Source organism: Nannobrachium achirus (genome assembly GCF_963921795.1).
Source record: "Nannobrachium achirus genome assembly, chromosome: 7".
Lineage (NCBI taxonomy): Eukaryota > Metazoa > Chordata > Actinopteri > Myctophiformes > Myctophidae > Nannobrachium > Nannobrachium achirus.
The window spans coordinates 53480813-53500635 of record NC_137816.1 but is presented as its reverse complement, the minus strand read 5'-3'; the positions used below and the strand labels follow the sequence as shown (position 1 = coordinate 53500635).

The window sequence follows — 19823 nt, the reverse complement described above, 5'->3', positions numbered from 1 at the left end:
TTAAGACTCCCTAATCAGGAGATAAGCGACCGTTAGGTCGCATACACAAATGGGTACTCTCTCTTGATAATACCTGATCTACAACCTCACAATGAGTCTGAGTACTTGGTTATAGTGTGTGTGTGTGTGTGTGTGTGTGTGTGTGTGTGTGTGTGTGTGTGTGTGTGTGTGTGTATGTGTGTGTTCTCATAGGTGTTGGGGAGATTCTCACTGATCCATCCGTCATAAAGAGTGGTGAGAAGGGGTGAGTTGTCTGTCATTACATATAAGCATGATGTCTCTAGGGTTGCAAACTTAACATCAATATTCAGGGTGGAATGAGCGGGAATTTACGAGAAAATGACAGAGGTGTTGTCATTGGAGCGCATATCTCTGCCTGATTGGCTAACCCGACACGTCGGCTTCAATGATTGGCTGAGCTTCACTTCACATTTGTGCCGCTTCGCCAATAGCCGCTTCTGAGAAGATATGAAGTAAGCCTGAGACTCTAACATGTCAGATAGATAGATATATAGATAGATAGATAGATAGATAGATAGATAGATAGATAGATACCTTTATTATCCCAACATGTCAAACAACATGTTGAGTATTGCACGTGTACAGTAATCCCGACTTGTGTGGGGCCCAGTCCCAAGACTAGACCGGTCTAGTCTTATTTCTTCATAATGGCTAGTTGGATTAACTATTGCACCCCTACTCTCAGGGCTCCATTTCCCCTCCACGGACTCGGTGGATGTCTGACGCTTGTGCCCCATCTTCAGAATCCCAGCTTATTCAGGACGGCTCTGAGTCAGGCTCAAAAAGCCGCAAGTGTACCTCAACAGCCACTGCTTTCTGAACCCTCGCATTGGTCAGCCTGTTGTGTACCTTGGTGTGAGTGCTCCCAAACAGGGACCAGTTGCACTTGGAAGCGGCTGATGTTGGTGTAACGTTGACCTTATCAAAAACCCAAATTGAAAAAAATAAAATAGAAATACTGAAAGTAGCCCAATTACAATGTGTTGCATCTGTTTAGGCTTTTAGCAGAGCAACTTACAAAGTGCAACAACCTTGTTTGGTTTTGGTGTGGGCATGTCATGCTGTTTTAGGGCGCATGGCATTTAAGGGGGGGTGTGGCTTTTACGCAGTGGGCGTGGCCTGGTTTTTGACCTGCTTTTAACCAAAACATATGACCTAGTATTGATTTTATATGTATTTCCCCCACAAATACGTTCACTGTTAAAAGGTACAAATGTTTATTTTTATTTTTTTACAAGTATTATTGTGATTAAATTCCCAAACTTACCTTTTACAGACCCTTTGCAGCATTTCTGCTTATTAAACCCTTTTCACCTGATTTAATTTAGCAATATTACACAAGAGGAATCCTCAAGTGTAATATTGCGATATTACACAAGAGAAATCCTCAAGTGTAATATTGCGATTATACAACAGTTAAGCTTAAAATAAAAGGCATTTGTAATTCTTTAATGCCACATTTAGCTACTACTGTATGTCCCTGAACTTCACATGAAACTGCTAGCGTAGCCGCTTACAAGGCATCGCCTACGAAAACAATGATAGCGAGCCAGCAGCTTTTTTGCAACCCGGACAGCTGATTTCTTTGTTTGATGAGACCCGTTCCATAATTAGAACCTCCAGAAAAACGTGATTATGCGATCGCAGAAATTCCCGCAATAATCAATAAATGCCGCTGATTATGCGGGGGTTGCATGATTTCATAGTCCCTGCATATTCCCCCGCAATAATCACATATTTCCGCGGAAAATATGCGAAATATGCGGACTTTTTCACATAAAATTATAAAGTCATCGATTCACCCGTTCGGACACAGAACAGAGGCAAAACAGACAGTGGTGCACTCTCTCTCTCTCTCTCTCTGCCTCTCACTTGCCCGCTCAGGTGCTCCCCCGCTCTCTCTGTCTCTCTCTCTCTCTCTGTCGCTCGCTCATTTCAGTGTCAGTTTGCGACGCACGCACTGCATGTAAAGCCATGCCCGCACGGTCAGCAATCAAGCCATATAAACAAACATTATACACTTGATTGAAGTTCTTTATGAGATGGAGTGGAGACAGTAGGAAGAACAAAGCCTTCTCAACTCTCCCAAAGTTGCATAACATGCGCATGGAGGCGCTGTCTGTGTCACCACTCGACAGTGAGTATTGGATTCATTGCTGGCCAGATGAATCTATCAACCTCATGAAGCAATTGCTATTTTTCATTATTCTGAAGTCAAGACATGGTATTGTATTGTTGGCATGAAACTTGATGAAACAGAAAGACCTTGTTGTGAAAGCAGTGTGCCACATGCAGACAGCCTGCGCGATTAGTCCAATATAATTAATTCCCTTATGCAAGATTGAAGTGTTTTTTTTTTCTTTTCTTTTTAGCCTACTTTTTCATTCAATTCGTTTTCAGTCCCATTCAATGCAGTAGGCCTAATACTTTAACTGTTGCTATTGGCTGTTTGTGCACCTGCTTGTAATTTATGCATTAAAATGATTATGCCTGGTATTTTCTTCAGATGTCCGGTAAATTTTAATCATGGCGGTCACGGTGACCGGCAGTTTAAAATCCTAGCGCGAAGTCTGATATAGGCTATATATATACACTGTATAAAATACTGTAACAAACTGTACATTAAAAAAAGTTCCTGCATATTTCGCATAATTTCCCATTTTCTCGCAACGTTCACAAGTTCCCGCATATGTCGCATAGTTCCGCATTTTCACCGCATAAATTCACATAAAAAACCCGCATAATTCACCGCATAATCAAGGATTTTTGCCCGCAAAATCAAGGATTTTTGCCCGCGTTTTTCTGGAGGGTCTACACATGATGCTCAATATTACCACGGGTAGATGGCTATTTGAACCAATCAGATTGCTTCGTCAGAACTAACTGTTGTATAATTTAATTTATTTAACGATGATTGTTTTGCTACTATTAAAGTAGTGTTGTGTTGATTGATGCTGTGCAGGTCATATGACATGATCTTTGGGCCTGCCAATCTGGGAGACGACGCCATCAGGAACTTCCGTGCGAAACACCACTGCAACTCCTGCTGCAGGAAGCTCAAACTTCCAGGTGAGGGGCATTCCATGTGCTTCTGAGCTAATTCCAGTGTTGAAAGCCCAACAGATGAACACTTGGTCGGGACCCATTTGTGGGTCGCAGACACATTTTTATGGGACCTGTAATGTCTAAAGTTTCCAAAACTCTTGAGCACAAAAATAATGACGCACTTTGTAAACGTAGACTCTTTACTGAAATAAAGGCAAGAAAAGTAGTACAGTTTACATGTGTCTCTTGGACACGTGGACGTGGTAAAAGAAATATGTGCTCTCTCTCTCTCTCTCTTAGCTTCACTGTTCTGACCAAACTTAACAGAGAAAAGAACATACACCAAACACATCAATAAAAGAGCACCAATCACAAGCACTCACTTAAAGACAGGCCAATCCACACAGAACAATCATTACAGTACACTGCTGCACATGATCATCAAAAAATTACACACTGCTGCATAATAATTGGATACAATTAACTTCAAAGAAAAGTCAGGTCAAGTTGACTAAGATCAAGGGCAAATAAGGTCATCGTGACATTATCCCATTAAGGCTCTTACAGGACCTGTGCTTTTAATTATTATTTCAAAACATTTTCAAAAAACATTCCCCAAAATAAGAAAAAATACAATGATTGTTCTAAGTAATTTCATTAATAAATAAATAAATAATCCAAGAAATTCCATAAATTGGACAACAAAATTAGTTTAAGAAGTAGTGAAAATAGCCGATGTCTCACAACGCGGCGCGAAGCGGCGTGTTGTGAGCTTATGGGGCTGTAACTCTGAGAGTGCACACTCGCACGGAAAAAACGGACGATTCCATTTTTTTAAAGAAAACAATGATTCTCTATGACCTCATGCACACCGGCTCCGAATTTGCCATGCGGCAGGTGGCTGCGGCTGTGCATTTTTTTCCCGATTGAACCCAGTTCGATTTGTGCGTCTTGTCGCATGCAGTAAAAACTCATTGACTCCTTTTATGACTCCTCTTTGGATCCGCAGTGTGGATTCCACACAGACTTGCACACCAAATCCAAAATAATGTTTTAATCATGCAGCAAACGGAAAGAAACGCAACAGTCCTGTGTACAAAGCCCTTCAGATGTGGTCCGTGGTCTAATGCAAGGGTTCTCAGTGTGCGGTCCGGGGACTTAAAAAAAAAAAAAAACATTTTTAACAGCACAAATATTGTAGCCTGGAACGAGACCAATCAATTGTGAATCCATTTCCGTCCCACAAAGATTTGGGGGACCAATCAGGGCCCAGCATTGGTCTGGTCTAACCAATCGTGTCCAGAGCCATTTTTTTAACCCACCCCTTGGAAATGAAAATTCTGCTCGCGAGTCCAGACTAATATCCGACGCGCAGTGAGGAATTAGTTTGAGCAACGCCAGGCTACAAATATTGTATGGATTCCTTGTCACAAAATCTTTTCAGTGTGAGCAGTAAAAAAAAAAAGAAACATGGAACTAGAAAAGCCTGCTCCTCGGAGTTCAGGTCTCCGCCAGCCGGGGTGCTTACCCAGGGCCCTCAAACGTTGGGTCATATCTTAACTCATACAGCTTGATCACATGACCCCCGAGATAATATGTGACCAATTGTGAGTTTTGGACAGAACCTCGAGGAGTAGTAGCAAAAAGTGTGTTTTAACACAACATGGCAGAAAATGTAACCAAGCACAAACAGGGCCTAAAGTTGAGTCATGATCCAAGTCCATGTGTCCGTCTGTCCTAGGTGGTTTGAAATGTTGATTTCTAAACATGTGTAACGTGTTACACTCTGACACTGAAGCATGACTCGGTACTTTGATTATGATTGCGTCGCTTGCCGAAAACGGCACCCCCCACCCCCCCAGCACCCCTACTTCCCGTGGTAATGTGGCCAGGCGTAATGCACAGGCTTTAGAGCAGGGGTAGGCAACCTTTGGCACGGGTGCCAACATTGGCACAGGGGAGGGTGATCACTGGCATAAGTGTGAGTTTTTATTTATTTATTATTATTCTAAAAAAGCTTAGTATCCTTATATCTATATACAAATTACATCCTGCACATAATTCTACATTCATTCAAACTGGGAGATAGGTGGGTTATTGCTCGGAGTCTTAATGATCATTACATCCTGATGTGAAAGATAATATTTCTATAGCATATGTGTCAAAATGAAACTTCACGTTGACATGGCACACTGACTATCAAGAAAATGAAAGCATGGCACTTCATGTCAAAAAGTTTGCCAACCCCTGCTTTAGAGGCTGCAGCCCAGGGCACCAAGCTCTGGGGGGCGCCAAACGCCTGGCCAAAAAAAAAAAAAAAAAACACTCTAGTATAGTACTATATTGCAAGTAAGGATGCAAAAACAGCATCCAAACTTCCGCAGCCAATCTACAAGCTCACAGGGCAAGCTCACAACACCTGTTGTGAGCTTGTAGATTGGCTTTGTCAGTGGGTTTTATACATATTGAACCATTTGAAAAGTGTTAACGAGAGCTAAAGAGATTTGCACACAGGCTTGTTGTGTTTATTTTTAATTTTGTATTCGTTTGCTGCATGATTAAAACGCATTGGATTTGGTGTGCAATGGGTTTGCCGCACAGCAAATTCGGAGCATCATAGAGAATCATTGGTTTCTTTAAAAAAAGTGGAATCGTCAGTTTTGCAAAGCCCTTACATCTTAACTACATCCAATCTTCCTCTGTGCTGTTCTAGATCTGAAGCGGAACGAATACACGCCGGACAAGGTGACCTTCCCCCAAGACGACCCCCCCCATGACCCTGGGGGCGGGGTCAAGGAGTCCCGCCAGTCAATGAGACTCATGCTGTGATTGGTTGGGGCTTGACGGGAAGAGGTTAATTATTCACGACACCGTTTTGGTCACAAAGCCCCCATTGGACGAGGTAGCTAAAGTGCGAAATGCCACAGCCAATCAACTGGAAGAGCCACACACCCTGTGTTTCCTTGGAAACGGATGATGCATGCCTATTGTTACTTTTGTTTTTTTTCTTTTGTTTTTCTTGTGAAAATAGCAGATCTACATGCTCACAACGCCTCGCGTTGCGAGGCGTTGTGAGCATGTAGATCGGCTATTGGTCCGGTCAGATGCTGTCAATCACACAAATCACAACTACCCTCACCACTTTATATGTCATATTAGGAAGGAAAAGAAGTTTTAAAAGATATTTTTTACAAGTTTATATGTTATGAGTATATTATATATATAAATATATATATCTATGAAATGTTTATAAACAGGTACACTATCACTATGGAGAGGGGTCTGGTATTTATTAGGATTGATTTATGAAAAGTTGCCTTGTAAAAAAAAATACAATAAGTAAAAAAAAAAAACCTATGTGTCACTGGTTTTCAGCCTTGGATCCGCAGACCAGCAGGGGGTCCAAATAGAACCTTACGGGGTCTGTAACTCTTGAGAGTGTACAAGTGGATTTGTACACTCTCAGAGTTAAATAAACACTGAGAATGTTTATTGTGTAGTTTGGGGTCCCAAAGATTTAAAACGATTTCCATTTGTACACGGTTAGACCCCTAGTGGGACCCCGGACCAGGCGTTGGGAACCGGTGTTTGTATGTCAACGCTGTTACAGCAGGTACTAAAAAGGGAAAAGCCTGCTGACATTCACACATCATTTTTATAAATGTATAAAAAAAAACATGTATCATTACCTTTTTTTTTTTTGTTGATACTCAATGAAAAGATATACATGAATTTGAAAATATTGTAAAATATGGGCAGATTGCAATGCAACTTTTACAGTACAATGTATAATTTTATTGTATTGAAGTCTTGAAATGTGTCCACCCAAAAATTGCTGATAAGTTTTTAATGTTACAAAGGTACTATTGCCATATCTTTGTCATCAACTAGTGTGTATGAGCAAATTACAATCTAATGTATCTTATAGATACTAATATGTGGCACGAGCTGAACAGATCGAAATATTTTATGCAGGGGAACTGAGAAACGTAAGGGTATTGGTGTATACATTTTGTACTATATCATTTTAAACTAATAAAATGCTTTCAAAATGAAAAGATCTGTTGGTGTTCTCAAGGCCTGCCCAAGTGTAAAGCTATTTCTGTTCTTGTTAATACCATGAGAAATGTCGCAGTATACCATGAGAAATGTCGCAGTATACCATGAGAAATGTCGCAGTATACCATGAGAAATGTCGCAGTATACCATGAGAAATGTCGCAGTTTGTCTCCGTCTGTGTCAGTCCTTCCTTCAGTCAGTACACATTTTGAGTCTATTGGTTCCCTTGTCACTGTGACATCACTCTGACATCATGCTCTGATGTCACTGATGTAGGGGTACCACTCTTAACAGAATGGGTTTGCTGCTCTGACATCACACTCTGGCTTCATGTCCCTTTTATGCCCATATATGTTATGCCCATATATAGTCGACAATGTGATGTCAAAACATGCCCATATAGCGGCATTCCCAGATCACGCTTGCAAATTAATTACATCCTTGTCCATTTTATGCCCATATGTAGATCCCTGTCCCGGTGTCATCAATATTAAGGGCATATCTGGGAGTGCCCATATATGGGCATGTTCTGACATGCCCATATATGGCCATTCCCAGATCCCACTTGCAAATTAATTACGTCCTTGTCCGTTCTATGCCCATATATGGAGATCCCTGTCCCTATGTCATCAATATTAAGGGCATATCTGGGAATGCCCATATTTGGTAATGCCCATATATGGGCATGTTCTGCCAATCTCAACAGGCACTGTTGAGATTGGGTAACTGGTCTGATATACATCACTGGCCAGATAGCCAAGAATTGGTGCGGCGAGGTCGCATGTCGCCCTCAGGCGTCTTACTAGTATTATTACCTATTATACTTTGTCATACAACCAATAGGAAAAAGTGCAGATCTACAAATTCGAAACACTTCACATTGTTCATCACAACAGACAAAAAAACATAACCTCCGGCCTGGAGGAGGTGAAAAAAACAAATACGTAAATGTTATCAAATCCAGTCATATGGTCGGCGGCATTAAAGGAGGCGTTCAGACCAAAACATTTCCCCCCCTAAATGTGCCTTTTTTCATATACTGTATCTTCCTACCTGGTTTGGTGGATTTCTGTCATTGTTGCCTTTTTTCTGAGATCTCCCGCCCGACCCCCCCTCACAGCTAAAATGGGGCTTGTGCTAGTCTCCCAAAAGTGCTTATTTCGTCCGCTCCAAAGTTACTTTTTTTCTTTATGAATCGTCTATTTATAGTTCCAAGAGACCCGGCAGTGGAGACTGTTTTCCTACCTAGAGCCTAGGAACCGGGATCCCGGATCAGCATTTTTTTTGGCTGGAACAACCCATTTCTCTGTGACCACTTCCTGCTCCGTTTACTTCCTTTGTAACCCAGTGGTTCTCAACCTTTTCAGACTGCAACCCCCAAAATAATCATATTTTAACTGGGGACCCCCACCCTGACGAGCACTAAGAGTTGAGGCGTTACATTTTGTATAACAGTTCTATTGTGAAAATAGCAGATCGGCTATTTTAAAAATGTCTGCCTCTAATATTTGACAATTTGTCCAATGTTTAATTTGTCGGGTATTAAAAGAGGTATTTTAGATGTATTAAAAAGTTCTTAAATTGTCACTTTAGAAATGTGCAGATATATAAACGTTATGTTGGTTTGTATACTGTTGGGTGAGAAAACAATGTTTCACTTAAGTTTATCATCGGTGCACCAGCGCAGAGAACCCTGCTGCGTCATGACGTCAACGAATTCGGTGCGACGCCCCTCTGCATTCTTTGTTTAGGGAAATTCTACACTTCCTCCAACAGTGATTTTAACGCGATCCCCCAGGCTTATTTTTCTTCCGATCGCCAAATAAATAAGCCTGGGTTTCCGAGGCTATCAAAAATGTGGCTTCAAAACGGGTCTGTAGAAACCAATGGGTCACGTGACGTTCCCTTATTCCATATTTTCTAGCGGTCCTCCTGGAAGGAGTTAAGCTCCAACATCTGGCTTTGTCTGGCTCTGAAGCATCGCCTACATCTGGCCTACATCTTGGCACAAAGCTCTCAAAGTTTGTTGTCCGGGCTCTGAAGCGTGTCCTACATCTGATCTACATCTTGGCACAAAGTGCTCAAAGTTTGTTATACACCTTGCCAGGGTCACATTGGCCAAGCTTTGCTGGACACTTAATGAAATCAAATCATAAATAGCACCGCTCACATCACACTAGGTGTGATTTTTTTTGTCTATGTTCCACCTACAGTATACAGAGCACAAACCAATCACAACCAGTCGCAATGCGATAGATCAGCTATTTTCACTATTTTTGAAATATAGCTCAAGTTTTCATTCATTATTTCTGTGCAATGGGGTCCTCTGGGGAGTAAAGTACAGATACTCAACAAAATTGCATTAAATACATTACTCAAGTAAATGTTTTGTTACTGTCCACCAATGCTAATGGTGAACTGAACGTATATTCCCCAATGATCACTAGTGTAACGACCACAGTCCAGCTTCTCTAGGCCAATCAAAGCCATGTTGAAGGGGGCCACGTCCCCCCCAGTAGCCGCCCTCAGGTATACACGGTCAAATCGGCAGCGACAGCTGTACGGTGCGGCCAGGTTGCTGTTGGCCTGGGTGTCCCAGGTGTAACGGCAGTGCTCCTGCCTGCCTAACTGCTCCCATATGTCGCACACGCCGTGTGGCAGTCCCACCTTGCGCACCTCTGTGTCTCTCAGGTTGGTGTCCCCGCCGAACAGCACTGTGATGTTATCGGGCACCTCGGCCATCCTCCGCAGAACCAGCTGCAACTGTTTCATCCTCTCCTCCGCATGGGCCTTGCAGCTCTCAAAGTGGGATGTCATCAGACACAGGTCCAGCCCTCTGAACGTCACCCGAGCCACCAGCAGGTTCCTCATCATCTGGGTGGTCGGGTAAGGGACGACAGTGCTCTGCAGCAGTTTGACGCGGGATTTCTTCAGCATCATCCCAGTGAAGTAACCCTCCTCACCGCCTTCGATGAGCAAGTAGCCGACGGCTCGTTTCTTCAGGTACTGGACGTAGGGTGGAACGAGCTCTTGCAAAAACACCACATCTGGGGTGTACAAAACTAAATATGAACACAAGCCTCTGGCGCGGTCGTGTAGATCTGTGTCAAGTCCATCCACATTCCAGGAGATTAGGGACAGTTTGTCATCTTTCTCTGGGGACTGCTGGTTAGCTTCTGTTTTGCTGGAGCAAGTTGGTTCCTCCGTTGGATCAACTAAGTTCGCCTTAGCACTGGTGTCAGTTTTCCTCCTTTTGTTTTGGTGGCCGGGGTCTCTTCTCTCTGGGGACTCTTCTATGGCAAATACTGTCTCCAGGTCAGCCTCATAGAACGAGTTCAATGCTCTCTCCATCTCCCAATCATTTTCAGCCAGATAGCATTGAGCCACAGCGCCGTCAGAACCTGTTACAGTAGCAAACTCTTCACACAGTTGAGTCCTGGTTTGTTCTATACCAGAAAAGGCTCGTTTATGAGTTTCGGGCAGGCTGCTCATTGTAGCTTTCACCAAGTTTTTACTGGTGCATGTTTTTCCACACCCTGAATTCTGCATTTCTATATTTTGAGAAAATGACAACGCCTCTCAGCCAATCCCAAGTCAAGGTCTGAAGTAACTGCGACATCATTAGAGCTTAGCAGTGATGTCACATTTAGTTCAGACCTTGACTTGGAATTGGCTAATGCACGTTTTTCTGCACTCTGAATTCTGCATTTCTATATTAGGAGACAATGCCAATGCCTCTCAGCCTATCCCTAGTCAAGGTCTGACATCACCGCTAAGCTCTAATATAAAAGGCATTGAGTATTGACGCATTTAGCGTTTGTGTGCGACAACGATAAAGACAGCAATGGCTACAATGTACGGTGAACCAGCAGCCCAGTTCAAGCTTGTGTTGGTGGGAGATGGTGGTACGGGAAAGACCACTTTTGTAAAGAGGCACTTGACCGGAGAGTTTGAGAAGAAGTACTTAGCCACAATTGGAGTGGAGGTGCATCCACTGAAATTCCACACCAACAGAGGAGTCATCACGTTCAACGTTTGGGACACGGCTGGTCAGGAGAAGTATGGAGGCCTCAGGGATGGCTACTACATTCAAGCCCAGTGTGCCATCATTATGTTCGATGTCACATCTCGAGTCACCTACAAAAATGTTCCCAACTGGCACCGTGATCTGGTGCGCGTTTGTGAGAACATTCCCATCGTCCTCTGTGGCAACAAAGTGGACATCAAAGACAGGAAGGTCAAAGCTAAGACCATCACCTTCCACCGCAAGAAGAACCTGCCGTACTACGACATCTCGGCCAAGAGCAACTACAACTTTGAGAAGCCGTTCCTGTGCCTGGTAAGGAAGTTGGCGGGTGATCCAAACCTGGACTTTGTGGAGATGCCTGCCCTGGCCCCCCCAGAGATCAAAATGGATCCCAACGACGCAGCGCGGAACGAGCAGGAACTCAAACTTGCAGCTGAAACAGCGCTCCCAGACGAAGAAGAGGACAATGACCTCTGAGTTGTTACCCAATGTGCCTTCTGTGTTGAAGTTTCCCCCCCATTTCTTCATTAGAACTGGCTTATGGGTGGACATTGGAATTCTTAAGCGTAACTAGCCCATAAATGGAGATTTTCAGGCCGCGAAGCAGCCTGAAAATATTGAAATTGCCTTGTGGGCAAAAGAAATATTTATAGCCTAATTAAAACTAGAAATACGAAACAGTGTGGGCTCGCTTGTGACTATATTCTGCAGCGTGCTTACTGTCATGTGAAGCTCAACCAATACTCCAACTGACAGAGGCCCCACCCCCAGATTTTCTTTTTCCGCAACTCAATTGCACCTCATTGGCTAAGGGCCCTGCCTTTGTTCTGTCTGCGATGGAACTCACTATATAAATAATGAAGATAACAGTGTTCTCGCCTTTCAGGCGAGCCCACAACAAGAGTAACATGCCCATATATGAAGATTCTCAGGCCGTAAAGCAGCCTGAACATATTGAAATTGCCTTATGGGTAAAAAAAATCACACCTAGTGTGAAGTCAGCGGTGCTATTTATGAGCTAATTTCATTAAGCATCCTGCAATGCTTGGCCATGTGGAATGGGGTGGGACAAAGCCAGAGCGCTCAAAAAATGAAGACTGAATTTCACAGTGTAGATTGTGGACTTGTGATTGGCTGATGCACGTTTTTTCTGCACTCTGAATTCTGCATTTCTATATTTGGAGACAATGACAGCGCCTCTCAGCCAATCACAAGTCAAGGTCTGAACCAACTGCGACATCACCGCTAAGCTCTAATATAAAAATCTTTGAGTATTGGTGCATTTAGCAATTGTGTGCAACGACCAGTTATCAGTGACAAAGACGGCAATGGCTACAGTCCAGTTCAAGCTTGTGTTGGTGGGAGATGGTGGTACGGGAAAGACCACTTTTGTAAAGAGGCACTTGACCGGAGAGTTTGAGAAGAAGTACATAGCCACGCTCGGAGTGGAGGTGCATCCACTGAAATTCCACACCAACAGAGGAGTCATCACGTTCAACTGTTGGGACACTGCTGGTCAGGAGAAGTATGGAGGCCTCAGGGATGGCTACTACATTCAAGCCCAGTGTGCCATCATCATGTTCGATGTCACATCTCGAGTCACCTACAAGAATGTTCCCAATTGGCACCGTGATCTGGTGCGCGTTTGTGAGAACATTCCCATCGTCCTCTGTGGCAACAAAGTGGACATCAAAGACAGGAAGGTCAAAGCTAAGAGCATCATCTTCCACCGCAAGAAGAACCTGCAGTACTACGACATCTCGGCCAAGAGCAACTACAACTTTGAGAAGCCGTTCCTGTGGCTGGTGAGGAAGTTGGCGGGTGACCCAAACCTGGAGTTTGTGGAGATGCCTGCCCTGGCCCCCCCAGAGTTCGAAATGGATCCCAACGACATGGCGCGGTGCGAGCAGGAACTCAAACTTGCATCAGAAACGGCGCTCCCAGACGAAGAGGATAATGACCTCTTCTAAGATGTTACCCACCATTGGCAAGTAATTTCTTCCTATCTTTTTTTAAAGAATTGGCCGACAGCAAGGGTGAGAAGACGACAGCCAGCCCCATGGCCTCCCCTAAGTAACAAGAAATCTTGTGAAATAAAACGTCGCCAACCAAACATCAAGGACGATGATACACGAAAGAAGATTAAAATTGGCTTGTGGGTGTGCATTGGAGTTCATAACTGTAACATGCCCATAAATTGAGATTTTCAGGCCACAAAGCAGCTTGAAAATATTGAAATTGCCTTGTGGGTAAAAGAAATCACACCCAGTGTGAAGTGAGCTGTACTATTTATGGGTTAAGTTCATTAAGCGTCCCGTGAAGCTTGGCCATGTGCGATGGGGCGGGAGGTACATACTGTACGTACATACAGACAAAGCCAGTTGTAGGAGCGGTTAGCACTAAAAAAAATGATCACTCACTGTAGTGTAGATTGTGGTCCCAGAAATGAAAAAGATCTACAGACGGTTATAACCCCTGACCAGCATCTTTGCCGCAACACATCTGGAAGATAAGCCGCACCCTCTATGACTACAACAACGAAGGACTACAATATTCAGAAGGAGTCCTACTCAGGACAGTCCCAAGTAAGCAAACTTCCTCAATCCTCACCAAACTTTTTTTTTTCCCCCTCAACCCAAGGATAATAAACACACACCACCATGCTACTGACATGAAGTTGTGGGTTGCAGGTGTGGTGCAGGGTAATTACAAACACACCTGGCAATGTGTTATTATGCACTCTTTGAAGAGAAAGAGAAAGTTTACATTATTTAGGTGTTGTAAGTGGTACTGTCAGTGCTATCCTGTCATGTGAGACGTCTCACTGCTTCCATGTCACCTTTCTCTCACAACGGGTACAATTTGTAACTAAGAAAGTGAACAAATATCTTTGGGACTCAAATGTACACTACTCAGTCCCTCCCCTATGTCCCCAAATTTCAAATGGAACCAAATGTTACAGGTCCCTTTGGACATCAAGTGCATCAACCCACAGACCCCAATCTATGCAGTAAACTTCCTTCCTCAGAGTTAATTAAATGAGTGTACAGGTTTACGTTTAAAAGCCATTTGAAAATGGACCTTTTTGAGAGGTGAAAACCGCTCATACATTTCCATGTTTTAGTACGGATCCATGCTCATACACATAAAGTAACTGAAGTCACGGACAGAACGGCCCATACAGGGAGATATGCACCACGTGTGTTGTGTTTTCACCGCTTACTTATTTTTATTTATCTCCATATATGGAGATCCATGCTCATACACATAAAGTAACTGATGTCACGGACAAAACGGCCCATCCAAGGGATATATGTCCTGTTTGCACCGCTTGCTTTGCACAGGTGCGATTTTTTATTTTTGTGTTATTTTTGTTGCTTGTTGTTGCTGGTGCCATTAGGCACATTATTTTTTGCTAGGTGGCTAAGATGCCAGGAGGACCAACTTGAAAAATCCTGTACAATGACTACTGAAAGGATTGAAAATAAATGAGAACGTGCATTTGGTACAATAAATTGGCTAAATAATCAATAAAAGCAGCTAGCCAACTGGGCAGGAGATTTGAGCTCCATGTGAACTGTTAGTCCCATATCTGTTGACTTAACAGTGGGTTAGCAACAAAAACTAAAACAAAGATAAAATACAAATAAAATGTTGCCTCTCAAAGTCCAACCCTACGTCCTCGTCGTGAGAGGTGGTAGCAGCTCATGCTGACTAACAGGGCTTTGGTAAACTGCATTATCTGTGCAGTGGATATCATTTATCATCTTTTTTTTTCCTGCTAATTCTCATCAGAGGTTAGGGTTAGTTCTGCTAAAATGGAAGACAATTTACCGATGTGAAATGATATAACAATGATATCATTAGAGTAAGGTTATAGTGAGGACCAGTTCAGAACACACATAATGTGTGAACTGTCAATCTTATAATGAGCACTAGAAATACTGTTCCTACTACAAAACAGTGTGGGCTCGCATGGAACGCCATGTATGGGCACAAAGATCTACCCTTTGGCTGCTCCTCATTGGCTAAGGGCCCTGCCTTTGTCGGTCATTGTTTTGAGGAGAATAAACTTGACCTATTAAGTTTCGGCATAACATACTGGTCAGCGTAGTGGTGGTGATCAAGGACGCTGCTCCCTCATTGGCTAAAGGCCCTGCCTTTTACTGTTGGTAATGTCTTTGAGGAGAATAATAACCTTCCTATAACGTTTTGGTATGACATACTGGTCTCATATAACATCTTGTTATTTATATCAGGTCGCACTTGTAGGTGGTGATGTCACCAAGAACGCTGCTCCTCATTGACTGTCAGTACAAAGGCAGGGCCTAGAAGAATAAACTTGACCTATACAGTTCTGGTAAAACATACTGGTCTCATATTTCAGAAGAGCCCATTATTAGTGAGGACCAGTTCAGAATACTGAGAATTTGTAAAGATCTATTTGGACCTTTTTTGGTTCCTGGATCAACTTCAGGCGTTGCCATACAGTACTACTGTATGCAAAAGGTGTTCAGCAAAGCCGTGCAGTCACTGCTGTCAACAGGTAGTATATGCACTATGACGACCTACCTGGGAAGGTTTAGGATCTCCATATATGGGTATTTTGTTTCAACCAATCAGCTTTGGGGGTGTGTGGATTAGCATAAAAGGGGCAAGAACAAATGGTGATCTCCATGTATGGGCAAGAGGTGATACGTTTTAGTATGACAAGTGATTTCTGTATGTATATACAGGTGGTGATTATGTGTTCTGCGGTCTTCTCAGGCTCGGATGCTGTGTTCTCTGAGGTTCAACCTCTACAGTATACTGTAGTTGACTTGAAGCACAAAACAGGCTGACTGGGGTTGGATCCTCTGCACAGACATACTCTCGCATGGCCAGACTGTTGCCCGCCACAATTTTCAAATTCTTCCAGACAGTCTGGAGCACAGAAGCTCTGAAAATGATGAAGCGGATGTGAAGCCTCCTCCCCACTTCCATTTCGTCTTTACAGTCGTGCAAATTTCATAAGCTGAAATGACGAACAGATGCCAGCTTCCCGCCTCGGATTTAGGTGAAGTTCCAGACTCTATAGCATTCAGAGATTGTGGAATAGTTGTCTAGACTAGCACGGACCCGACTGGTTTACTTCTTACCGGTTTCACACCCTGTTGAACTCTCTCTCTTCAAGGTTTTCTCGAAGGACTTCAGGATAGGGTAGATGTTCTCAAACGCCTGGTTGATGTCTTCTCTGGCCTTGGCGCCCGTCAACACAACCTTTCCAGACACAAATATGAGGAGGTTAATTCTGGGATTTATCATTTTATAGACCAGCCCCGGAAAAGACTCAGGATCGTATTGGCTGAACCGCTGGTGCTTGATGTACAGTGTCTCCAGCCTCACTGGGAACCTCACGTCGCAGCTTGCAACCATGTTCTGGATCTTAAAGTCCAGGAACTTAGCGGCGGGGAACCCCAGCTTTTGCACAGTGCGGGCGAACTTCCTCGACGCCAGCCTGGACTGCTCCTCACTTGTGGCTCCAGTGCACACCATCTTCCCAGAGCTGAAGATCAGCGCGGTGGTCCTGGGCTCTCGTATTCTCATGATGACGGCGCCGAATCGTTTGGGATTGTACTCGGCGTTCCTGGCTTTCTGGACGATGAGCTTCAGATCCAGCTTGCAGCCTAGGTTCACTGTAGCTACGATGTTCTGTACTGTTGGTCGGATTCCAGATCCAGAGATGCCCTTCGAAACTGCCGTGGCGGGTGTGATGGGGGTCACAGTGTAGCTCATACCCCTATGGGTATTGTTCCCTGGCAATGCGGCGGCGGTAGTAGTGGTGGTGGAGCCCCCTACTGTCTGAGAGTGAAATAGCTGAGCATTAGGGATGGAGCCCCCTACTGCATAAGGGGGAAATAGCAGTTGGGGAGTGTTCCTGTCATTCTTCTGCTGAGTCAGATAGATATTATCCTCCATCCCAGCTGGGGAGCCCCCTACTGCCTGGGGGTGAAATGTCCGAGCAGCAGTAGTAGTGGTGGAGTCCCCTACTGCTTGAGGTGGAAATAGCTTAGAGGTGCCCCTTCCGTTCTGATGTTGGGTCATGTAGATGTTGCTGTCCCCTGTCCCAGCGTCACCCAGGGTGGAGGTCATTGTGGAGTGAAGGGAGGTGTATTGGGGGGTGTTGTGCTCTGTCCCACATGAATAATCCTTGGTTTTAGTATCACCAAAGGGGGTCATGGGGGTTTCACAGTCACAATCCTTAGTTGAATCTAAGGCATCAAAAGAAGGTGATGGCTTCAGCATGGCGAACACAGACTGGCTTCTGATTAATGTATTATTAAGTGGAAGGTTAAATTCAGGTGTGAGTTTCAGCAAGCTGTTTCACAGTTTGTAAACCCTGGGATGCCGCTTTGCTCTGTTGAAATCCTTTACAGAATGATATTCTGACTGGTCTTACGTTGAATGTCTGTTTTCGTCTGCAGGCTTTGAGGTTGGGGGTAGAGTTTAAATACTGAGTTTATAATACCGTTCATGTCATGACATCACCAGCCATGCCCATATATGCACATCTACATCACCAGCCATGCCCATATATGCACTGTTATCTAATATTATGCAATGCATTTCCTAGGCGATCCATGATTAGACCAATGGCATGCCCAAAAATGGAGTTACATGTCAGCCTTGCCCAAGTATGAAGATGCCCAAATATGGAGTTCCCTGGTAATGTCATCATTGTACCCAAGTACAAAAGGTACAAAATGTCTTGTACGGTGAAACTGTTTGATATTTTAAGCCATACAAGAGAGAGAATTTGAACGATTCTGGCGGTACCCCGACAGACGTTTTCCAACTAGTTAGAGGTATCCATCCATCAGACTCAGAAAATAATAGTGATATAGCCTGCAATATTATAGCTTGGAACCAGTTCGTCTCATAACCTTGTGGTTAGAGATGGGGTTTGCTACATATGTTAGCAACCTAATCTAATCTTCCATGTTCATACTGGTTTACTGATCTACAACAAATCAAAAAAATGTCCAGTGCCAAGCCAATAGGTAAATTACTGATAATTGACATTAATATTAAAATTATATAATTTGAAGGAAAACAGCATGTGTATAAATTCGTTTAGTTGTTGTTAGTTGCTGATGGCAACATTCTTAATTAGACAAAGGCATGGTTGTGATGGGCTTCTTTCCAAAAACAAAATACCTCCTTTAGGAATGAAATAGTGAAAAAAGGCAATCTATTTTCACTATTCTAGTACGACACTCTTTAATGAAGTGGGGAATGGAATTAAAAAAAGTTGAAATATGGAGATACATGGTTTCTGTCTGACAGCAACGCTATGGTTTCCTTGTGTGTTGCGGGATATCGCATTGCAATAGCCTGTTTAAAGTTATCACACACCAAACAACTAATCAATGTTGATACTGTATGCTAAAAGTTAATGTTTTCAATGCCATAGTTATATAGCTACTGTATGCAGTGTTCTGTAGACTGGTTTGCATGCATCAGATGATATTACGCTTATTACAACTGCAAGACTTGTCTTGGACTCTAGCTAAAGACTTGAGTACTTACTATAGGTAAGAAAGAAAAGCAGATGCGCTTGCCCTGGATGCTGCCCTTAGTTTAGGCAGTGGGTGCTCACTGCTCAGCTATAAATACAACTTAAATCAAATACCACCAAAGTGGGGAAAAAGCGTCTCAGATGCAATTTCTCAAGGCACTCAGCCTTCCTCAGAGCTAGATTAAACTTATAGACTATTCTTACTATAGGCTTACTATCCATCCAAGCATCTTACTATCAAACATCTATTTTACTCAAGGCTTCAAAACATACCAACCTCTGTACTTAGTCAAAATGTACCTGAATGAGTTGCAGTGATACTTAATGTGCTCTTCTTTTGATGTGCATCAAATCTCTTCACCAAAAATAGCCAATCTGCAAGCTCACAAAAGGTCGCTATTATTGGTGAATGTGCCGCCAGAATAGGAATGCTGGGGGCATTTAGCCTGGTTAAAGCCTGGGGACTTTATGGGGTGAAGTATCCGTGCCCCAGTCCAGTCAAACAATCCATGGCCACTTCTTGTTCCCAGCCTGTCTCTGCCATCCCTGGGACCCTCATGACCAAACTGTTCAAATGTCTAAAGCTTAGATCACTGGCTCTGCTCCTTGAGGGGGTTCCAGAGTGTTCCAGGTGGTCCCCAGTTAAATGCATAATTATAGTAACTGATAAATATATTATTTGTAAACAACAACACCTTCTTATTCCCCTATGAGATACAATAATCCATCACAAAGAAATAAGACAGGAGAGTGGTTCAGAGTGAGAATGGAATGTTTACTATGGAGAGAGAGAATTCAAGACAGGTACAGTACAGAAATAATGGTTCAATGGTTCGTGCTCTCTCTGACAAATGATGTTTTGACATGAGTATAATATGGACAGTCAATGGATGACGTTTCAACAGTTCATAGGATGTTTCTTGTCCACAAATGACAAGACAAGGAGTCCATATACAGTAGGTTCCTGGGGGAAGAGATGTCCTTCGCTGGTGTCTGTATGACACCAGGCTGAGCCTTATAAACCAAAACAATTCTCATTGTTTTAGGTACAGGCTCCATGGCAGTAGATAAGGCCTCATTTCTATCAGACAGAGACCTTGTGGGTATGGTACA

At 43.4% G+C, this 19823-nt stretch overlaps 5 protein-coding genes across 10 annotated transcripts in view; 3 read left to right on the top strand and 2 right to left on the bottom strand.

Moving 5' to 3' along the window:
- trpm7 (transient receptor potential cation channel, subfamily M, member 7) overlaps window positions 1-7065 on the top strand; it is a gene marked incomplete at its 3' end in the record, with an annotated part of 60440 nt that extends 53375 nt beyond the window's left edge. For 5 of the 6 annotated variants that reach the window (XM_080730729.1, XM_080730727.1, XM_080730728.1 and 2 more), the window contains 3 exons: window positions 193-244; window positions 2984-3090; window positions 5780-7065. In XM_080730729.1, coding sequence (XP_080586855.1) covers window positions 193-244; window positions 2984-3090; window positions 5780-5895 — 275 coding nt within the window. Of the gene's footprint in view, window positions 1-192; window positions 1065-2983; window positions 3091-5779 lie in introns of those variants that run through there. The other variant, XM_080730730.1, reaches the window with a different exon arrangement.
- Window positions 7066-9516: 2451 nt separating this feature from the next.
- Window positions 9517-10617, bottom strand: LOC308288839 (tyrosyl-DNA phosphodiesterase 2-like; the record flags this gene model as incomplete). The annotated part of the gene is made up of 1 exon (XM_080730316.1): window positions 9517-10617. One exon carries the CDS (start codon window positions 10615-10617, stop codon window positions 9517-9519), a length of 1101 nt encoding a protein of 366 aa, XP_080586442.1.
- Window positions 10618-10969: 352 nt separating this feature from the next.
- LOC308288838 (GTP-binding nuclear protein Ran-like) lies at window positions 10970-11629 on the top strand (the record flags this gene model as incomplete). The annotated part of the gene is made up of 1 exon (XM_080730315.1): window positions 10970-11629. One exon carries the CDS (start codon window positions 10970-10972, stop codon window positions 11627-11629), a length of 660 nt encoding a protein of 219 aa, XP_080586441.1.
- An 851-nt stretch (window positions 11630-12480) lies between these two features.
- LOC308288837 (GTP-binding nuclear protein Ran-like) lies at window positions 12481-13122 on the top strand (the record flags this gene model as incomplete). The annotated part of the gene is made up of 1 exon (XM_080730314.1): window positions 12481-13122. One exon carries the CDS (start codon window positions 12481-12483, stop codon window positions 13120-13122), a length of 642 nt encoding a protein of 213 aa, XP_080586440.1.
- Window positions 13123-16279: 3157 nt separating this feature from the next.
- LOC308288836 (uncharacterized protein) lies at window positions 16280-17284 on the bottom strand (the record flags this gene model as incomplete). Its single annotated transcript, XM_080730313.1, has 1 exon — window positions 16280-17284. One exon carries the CDS (start codon window positions 17282-17284, stop codon window positions 16280-16282), a length of 1005 nt encoding a protein of 334 aa, XP_080586439.1.
- Between the last annotated feature and the right edge of the window lie 2539 nt (window positions 17285-19823).